An 8,543-nucleotide genomic window follows, 5' to 3' on the forward strand; every position below is an offset into this window, starting at 1 on the left:
TTTAACATTTAGAGGGAAAAAGACTGCATAGTAATAGAACAAAAATACAGTAATACGACACACCTCCCAATCCTGGTCTCAGGCGATTATCATAACCATCCAGGAGTCGGTCCAAAATCCTGGTGAAGACAGTGGTGTTGTCTTTAAGTTCATCTTGCAATGAAGGTTGTCCATAGCTGAGAAAAGCATAATGAGAGGCAATGGTTAAACAATATCTTTCCAATAAAAAACCTCTTTCCAAACAAAACCTTCCCCAGACTGTGCTAATGTTATATGCATACATATTGAAATCTTAATTTGAAAATTCCTCCTAGTAAAGTCAGAGAGGTCACATTTTAACTCTTACCATTTTCTCATATTTGTTCTTATACATTTCTAAATATGGAAGGAAAATTACAGTAAATGAGATTGGTGTCCTTCCTTTTTGAATTCTCAGTATGTCATGCTATAATTCATATCTTCTCTAGACAAGACAGAATGTCAGTTCATGTGAGGAAAATAACAATCCAGGGAAACTACTTTCCAAACAGATACATATTTGTATATATATATATATATATATATATATTCAAAATAAATAATAGTTTTGCTTTCATTTAATTTAACAAGTAGCAAAAGCCTAAATTCACACCTACCAACATCTCCGCTTTCATCCATTTCAAATATATCTGTGTTGTGTTTTGCTTTTTTTTAAAATATTCCATTAGGATATTTAGATGAACAAAATAGAAAAAAAAAACTGATTTCCTAGGGTAATTTAGGTTTTTATATCAGCGTGAAAATCTTCATTCCCCATAAGGTTTATGAATCAATTTTTATAATTTCTCTATACAGTCTCTAATTGAATTTTTGCCATTTCAAAGTCTTGAGGTGAAAAAGGCCTTTGAAAATACATAATCCAAAACAGTCAATTTATGATTTACTAAACTAACACAGTTCTAATGTTTTGTTCAAGAAGACACGTCTATTGTGAGCAGATTTCGAACTAGAATCCAGCTTTTTTCAACTCTTAATCTAAAACTCTATTTCCATTCTTCTATATTGGAATAATTTTTTATCTAAACTTTACTACTTAAAGTTACAGCTTGTATCCTCTATGATTTCTAGTCTGTAAACTTCAGCTAAATATTGACCACATTTCAAATATTTGCATTCCATATTTCTATCACATTGCCCTCTATGCTCCTTGAATCATATTTTATGTAATGATTATTACGGCATCTCCAAAATCCTTTTACAGAGGTGTTTCTATCTTAGAGTGGATCACACTCACTGAACTAATTCAAGGAAGCTCTGACCTTGAGTAAAAAAATGAATAGAGGGCGTAAACTAAGAAACTGCTACAAATATATCACTTCCTCTATTTAATATGCTTTTGTCTTTACTCTTGTGTGTTCATAAAACTGAAAAACCTAAGAAAAAGAGTAACATTTGCAACCAGAATTCATTTATTTGACAAGAGCAAGAAATGTGATGTCTCATTTCAAAAGCAAACAGTTTTTTAGGTAATTAATTTTGTGTCAGCAAAATGGAATGGTCATTTTTCTGATACAATTTTTATTCAATAAATTTATTATAACTCAAATTTAGTTATGATATTAAAAATATGAAATGTGCCTCTATGAACCAATTTTTCATTCTCCTCAGTTCAGCACTAAACCTGTAGTTTGAGAGTTTTCTCTCCTTTGGCAAAATTAAACATCTTGCTTGTTTGAAATCAAATGCTCAATGAGCTCTGTCTTCAAGGGTGTTTTGTTGGCAGATGACAGCAGTAAGGCAGAAATAGTTTTCTGAATGCAATTAGTTATACAAACTCATATCCATGAATCTTTCAAGGATATTGGAAGGTCACGTTGATAAAAGTAGAAAAAAAAACTGCTAGCACACCTTAAGCTGTGAAGAGGGCTTGAGCAAATACTTTAAGGATGTAAGCAATAAAATAGGAAGAGGGGATATTAGTTGGGGTGACATGACAAAGCACAATTAGGTTGCTAATGTTCTCTAGAATGTGGAGTTTTCTAAAACCCTCAACTGCATTCCTTATACTTTATATCTTATGCCAAAATCAGGCAACACTTTTTTTTTTCTGGATGAATCTTATAATTATTGCTAACACCAACTGTTTGCACTGAACACAAATGCCAAGAGGGACTTATTCCCTGCCCCCCCCCCCAGGAGACCAATTCTGCCATCCCAATTTGAATGGTGATCCATCTTTTATGTAATTTTCTAATCAGGCTCATCATCATTTCTTCTATTTTTACCATACCCAATTGTAATTGCCAGAGAAGTATCCTAGGATAAAGATTTAGTATATTTATTTGATATTAAGCACTCATGCCAATGCAGTATTTCCTGAACTGAATATATATTTGAAGAGAAATGTCAATTATAGTACCTTATTTTGATTCCATATAAACCACTATGTAATAAAACACTGTGCACTAACTCCATCTACAGGTCATTACAATAGTAACACTTCATATAATTTTTCAAAAGTAGTGAAGAACATTTAACTCCTCAGATTAAAAGCATCTGACAATAATATATTTCCTGTTAATCTGCAAGTCAATGTTTACCATATGCAATAGCAAAAAATAAAAATGGGCAATGCCTCAACTTAAAATGTCTTCCTAAATTTTGTATGACTTTCCATCCAATTCCATCTCTCTTTCTTAACTCACTTTCCATTATATTTTTAAAGAGTCTTAGGTTTTTAATACATGACTAAGACTTCCTTATAAACCACGGCAATATGCTACACTAGAAATATATATGCAGATAACAGAAGAATCTGAAATACATGGTCATTTTTACAGCTGTTACTGTAATATACTTACATGTTTAAATTGAACTGTTAGCAAATCTTTTGAATATGGTAAGGCATATTAAATTTTTCTTACAACTTGTCTCCATAGTCGTTACAGTTGAACAGAGCAGTGAAATTTTACCTAATGTTCTTACATATTACTCTATTATATTTCACTTCTATTTGGTTATATAAATAATGGTCTCAAAACATAATATGCATATGCATTTACAGAGACATATGACTTTGAATTCCAAATATTATTTTAAATGTACCACTTCCATATTGTTGCAAGTTAGTCTATGATCTTTACAATTGGCTAGACATTTCCTTTTTGGAAAATCAACTTGTACAGTAGTCAAAAATTCATTGGGATAACTTTTTCTAGGAATTAGGGAACAACATGTTTTATTCATTTACAATCAAACAGTGAAAAGTTAAATTGAAAACTCAAATGTTGAAGAAACACGCTCCTTAACAAAGATTTGTTAAGTGCATTTTAACAACACGCCATGTAAATAAGACCGTTACTCTTCCATACTACTCTTCTTTATTCTTAGCTGGAATTTTATTGCAGTTAAGTTTCTGAATTCCCTTAGTCATGAATTCATCCAAGGACAATTTTCTTCCCCCTAATGGAATAAATGAAAAGTTAAAGAAATTCTCATGCAGATGTAAAATAAAGTGTCCCCACCTTCTTCCAGTCAGTGTGCTCAGAAGGAGGGTCCAGGCCCAAAGATAGTCAGAGAGACCCGGACTTGTCTTCATCGTAGGCTTGTATGGCTGAAAAGTAGAACAAGTAGAGATCAATGTCTTTTGCAAGAAACATCAGGTTATAACCACTAGGGCTGACTGAGGCAGTTCAGATGAATGCTTTGAAGTCAGGAAATGACCTCACTGAGATGTGACACCTCATTGGAAGCAATGGAAACCTGGTCCATCCATTCTCCACTCTCCCTTCCATTCCTCCATTCAGAAATATACCAGTGGCTTAATTTCTCCTGTAAAAGAATACAAGTTGAAATGTTTTCAGGTGACAATATTGCTCAACATAAAAACTGTGAGTTGTTTTTCTCTAGGTTTTATATTTCCTATATAGTTTGAATTCCTCACTTCTTCTTGTTTATAATCTGAAAATTTTGACCTTTCTATTTGAGTTCCCTTGACTGAACTGTGCATGAAATTTTTTAAACTGGTGTCCATAACGGGAGAGCATGTTGGGGGTTTGGGGTGGGAAGGGATAAGTTAACAGGCTTTGATGGCTAAAATCTTGGATTTCTAGAAGTAATTTGATTTCAGAAACAATTCTGTTTCTCCTTTTAAAAACCAAGAAACACACTGTTGAATGTCGTAGTCATGCTCATGTTCACTGCCTGTGATTGCCTGTTAAAAATGCTCGCTAATGCTTCTGTGAGACTAAAGGACACACTTTATAGTCAAGCCATGTGCTGGTCTCTCTCTCATGCACAAACCACACATAAATGCACACAAACATGCCCATATGTATCTTTTAAGCCTTCTCAAATTCTGCCAGGTTGCTAATAGAAAATGTTTCATCTCAAACAGATGGAAGCTGGAGTGCTTTGCTTTGCATGAATAAGGCAATCTTTTTTCCCTCTTAGGTAAAGTGCAATCAATCACCAGCTGATTGTTGAATTTCGACTTGGTAGTGTGTTGCTGGAGGAATGAAGCAGTAGAGAGGGCTCAGAGATTTTTTTTTAAATAATTTTTAATCTATTGGTGGAGTCAATTTTTGAAATTCAATGCATTACCTGGGTAAGGAGCAGATCTGGCAACATTTTTTAATGTGCTATGATTTATTCCAGACATAATAAGATAAATGTTAAAGGGATTTGTTAGCACATCTCTGAATTTATATACCCCTTAGCAGGGTAAGTGATTAATGGATTGCAAGTCTTTTAAGGCATATTTTTCATTAAGCACTCTATAGTTCAATGTGGTATGCCCTTAAATACATCTACACAAATGCTTTCCACACTCTCTGGGATCATTTAAATCAGTAAAATCCATTACAAACAGGAATGTAAGCAATGAAATATAATTAATGTGTTCAGAGTAAAATGATCTAGTGATATTAACTATGAGCCTCATTATAGCTTTACTTATTTTAGTGACAGGTTTTGACACAGGTAAGTTGAATATGACAAGAAATCCTGGATAAATATCAGTATGTTAAAATATTGCATCTAAATCACACAATTCTAATCTACCCTTTTATTAATCTTAAACATCTGTTATGAAAGAAAAACAACTTCTCTTAGCCCTATTAATCTATGTTGGTCTTTATAAAAAGGGGGAAATTCTGAAGGGGTAAACAAAACAAAGCACAACAAAACCCCAAGGCAAAACACCATAGCTTTTTGCTCTCTACTGATATCTTAAAAAGGAAAAATATAAAAACAAAAACAAAAAACAAAAGCAAAGAAAGAAAAACCCAAAAAACTAAAAAACAAAAAGGCTATCATAGCACTCCAGTCATTAAGTAAGAAAGTTTCTTGTAAAAACAAACATAATAGTTTAAAAGAAACGGAAAGCTGCCGCGTTACCTTCACCCCCCACCCCACACACACACCCACATTCCAATCACCCATATCCCATGCCACCCATATCAAATGATAAGTTGAGTTTTTCATGCTCAGAAGAGGAAAGACCCCTACACCAGAGGGCATTTCAGCAGCGTCCACTGGAAAGGAGAAAAGAGGCATTTTGCAGCCAGCATGAGAGAGTGCCTTCACAAGGATCCAACAGAGACAGGTTTCCTGTCCCAGCGTCTTAACTTTAGATGATGGCCCCCGACGCCCCTCCCCATCTCGCCCCAGCTCCCCCTTGCAAAAAAAAAAAAGACCAAAATAATATGTCACTACCCACTCCACGGACTAATTCAATTCTTCTTAAGAAAGGGAGAAAGAAAAGAAGAAAGAAAGAGAGAGAAAGAAAAAAATAATGTTCCTATATCGCTGCGGTTTTCACCCTGAAAGAAAAACATTCGTTGTTTCTACCTGCTGTGGGATCAGGCTCTTGCCCTGCTCCCTCCTCTTTTTTGCCCTACAGCTTTCTCGTCTAGCCAGCTCGAAAAAGCCACGTTCAAAGCTCTGTGTGTCGCGGTCCGAAGCCGCACTTACCTTGAGCCCCCTCTGAGCACAGGATCGCTCAAGACCGGGTAAAAAGTCTGCAAGAGAAAACCGTGGAGAGCCTGGAGCCGGCGCGAGTCTGCGAGTCCGGGCGCGCGGGCAGCGGAGGGGCTTGCTCGCACCGCCTCTCACTCACTCGGTCTGAGCCATCATGGACTCTGCGTGCTCCTTTGCTGAAGATTTCACACCCAAATTTGCTTCCCAATATCCAATCTGCAGCTATACAACAAAAGATTTCTCTTTACCAAGACAGTAGTAATACGTCCCAGGGCAAACCGGATGTGAAATAGGCGGTGACTTCATGCCAGAGAGATTTTATTTTAGAAAGGAAGGTGGTACCAGTCTCTGGATGTGGAGACCAATCCGCCCATTTTTTTATATGCAGCACAATTTAACTTGCACCGCTCTGGCCCTAATCTCCTTCTCTCAGTAGCTGCAGACTCAAATCCTGCTACAATCTGCTGCAAGCTTTTTTGGGGGGTTTTGGGGTGGGGGTGGGAGGGTAGAAGGGTTTAGAGACGTAGGGGCTACACTCAGAATCTTTTCACACTTGCAGTTTATGAACACCCGATTTTAAGGTGTGTCCATTAAAAATACAGCCGATCAGGATGACTATTCCACCTTTGATCAGATATTTAACCACTGTTTACATGTGAATGAACGCAACCTTATGAAACCGGGAGATGCAGGATGATGCATGTGGAGAGCGCACGCTCCTCTCGCCTCTGGCTCACACACACTCCCACACGTATGTCGATGTCTCCGTGTCTTGCAGAGTCACGGGTGGTGAGGAGTGGTAGGGAGGAGTTCGTGCGGATAGAGAATTGGCCACCAGGATGAGAGAGCCCGTTCGCACTTTCACAGGTTGTGAGCGCTTTCTATCCCACCTTGGTCTGTAGCTTGGAGGACAGAACGAACACTCTCCGGAACCGGGCTTTTGTTTTTGTTTTTATGTTTGGAGGAAACTGTGTATTTATGATGGAGAAAGCACAGGTGCCTTTGAATCTCATTTATCCTGGGTTCCTAGGATGAAGATTATTTAAGTTTCCAAAAATCGCCCTCATCATTTCTAGATTTGAAAGCCCTATCTCCATTCCCGGCTGGAATCATTCTCTTGCCTCGAACTCTCGGGAATAGGAGGCGGGGTGGGGGTGCGGGGCGCAGGTTATTAAAAGATTTTGAGAAGTCAGGACAAAACCCTCTTTTACTTTTCTTTCTGCCCTCTTCTATTACCCTCCCTGTTGCCCTTCATCCACGAATAATTATGCGGTTAGGGAAGGCGGGTGTGTTTCAGCATCAACCTAACTAAATTCCTAAGGAATGAGCGCTAACTGGTTCCCTTGTCGGATTTTGTGAATGGGTGTTTGTAGCAAAGAGAGAGGCACAGGGTGCCCTCTTCTTGGGAGCGCTTACCAAACGACCTAAATCACTGGGAGCTGTCACTTCAGTACTGTCGCTCAGACTCGGCAGGAGGTGCTGAGAAGATAGAGTGCCCCAGTGTAACGTTTCTAGTGGATAAAGTCGGAGCTTTAGCAAGCTCCCTGGCCATTTTCTTTTAGAGGACTCTAGCAGACCAGACGCTTCGGATGGGGGCGGAGCTTGATCAAGCGAAGAAAATACCCAAATGACCTATGGGCTTCTGTTTCTACAAGTTTTCCTTGACCTTATTCTGCAGTGCAGTCAGGTTACACGATGAAACGTGACAGGTGATCGAAATGATAAGGAATGTAAAATTGAAGACCAGGTTCAGAATTGGACTTAGTTGCCTCTGAGTTGTGAGGTGTTATTGCAAAATAATTTTGCAGCTAAACATCTAGAAGGGAGATTAAAAGATATTCTCACTCTTACTCCTGCCTCTGGGCACTAGTTTCCTGCTTTATTCAGACCCAGCAAATGTCAGTTTATTCTTAAAGATATCTATTGAAGGAATATCACAACTTCCCCATGTGGTATTACAACATACTGTTCAAAAAATATTGTTGGTAAGAATTGATTCTTCTCCATCAATTCATTTAATTATTTGTTGAGCAGCTTAGTGAATAAGACTGTCTTTAATAAAGTTTTGAAAGCCTGGACTAGCGATTAAAACCCACTATTTTCTTACTTCCCCATATATAATGTGTAATATTTATTTTGTTCTTTTTTTTTTTTTATACTGAAGACCAATGTCATAAAAAAAAAGATCTTCTAGTCTTTTCTTCTGGATAAATTGTCACAGCTCCTTTTATCTTCCTCTATAAGTTGAGAATGTCTTTGTATCCTATACCCAATGATATGCTACCAAATCACTCTACTGATTATGTTTTTGCAAACAGTCACTTGAACTTTATCACTTGAATTAATAGCCTCCAACGAAAATGCCACTCATATTCTGATTCAGCCTAAAAAGTGCTATGTTACTACACAACAGGATACAATTGCACAGCATTTCCACACCTTTTAAATCAAGTAAATGTTTAGAAATAGATTTGGTTTATGTTGAAATAACAGGGTGTATATGGAAGTGCCCATGCTATGACTCTCTCTTTTTTTAAAATTCAATTTTATTGAGATATATTCACATATCATACAGTCATCCAAAG

At 37.1% G+C, this 8,543-nt stretch overlaps 1 protein-coding gene across 2 annotated transcripts in view; it reads right to left on the reverse strand.

Moving 5' to 3' along the window:
- The window catches only part of GABRA1 (gamma-aminobutyric acid type A receptor subunit alpha1), a 57,015-nt gene extending 50,722 nt beyond the window's left edge, over positions 1-6,293 (reverse strand). For both annotated transcript variants that reach the window (XM_037799017.1, XM_037799016.1), the window contains exons 1-3: positions 5,953-6,293; positions 3,504-3,592; positions 64-176 (exon numbers count right to left, since the gene is read on the reverse strand). In XM_037799017.1, coding sequence (XP_037654945.1) covers positions 64-176; positions 3,504-3,577 — 187 coding nt within the window. In that variant the 5' untranslated portion in view covers positions 3,578-3,592; positions 5,953-6,293. The remainder of the gene's footprint in view (positions 1-63; positions 177-3,503; positions 3,593-5,952) is intronic.
- Positions 6,294-8,543: the final 2,250 nt, after the last annotated feature.

Source organism: Choloepus didactylus, chromosome 11, assembly GCF_015220235.1.
Source record: "Choloepus didactylus isolate mChoDid1 chromosome 11, mChoDid1.pri, whole genome shotgun sequence".
Taxonomy (NCBI): domain Eukaryota; kingdom Metazoa; phylum Chordata; class Mammalia; order Pilosa; family Megalonychidae; genus Choloepus; species Choloepus didactylus.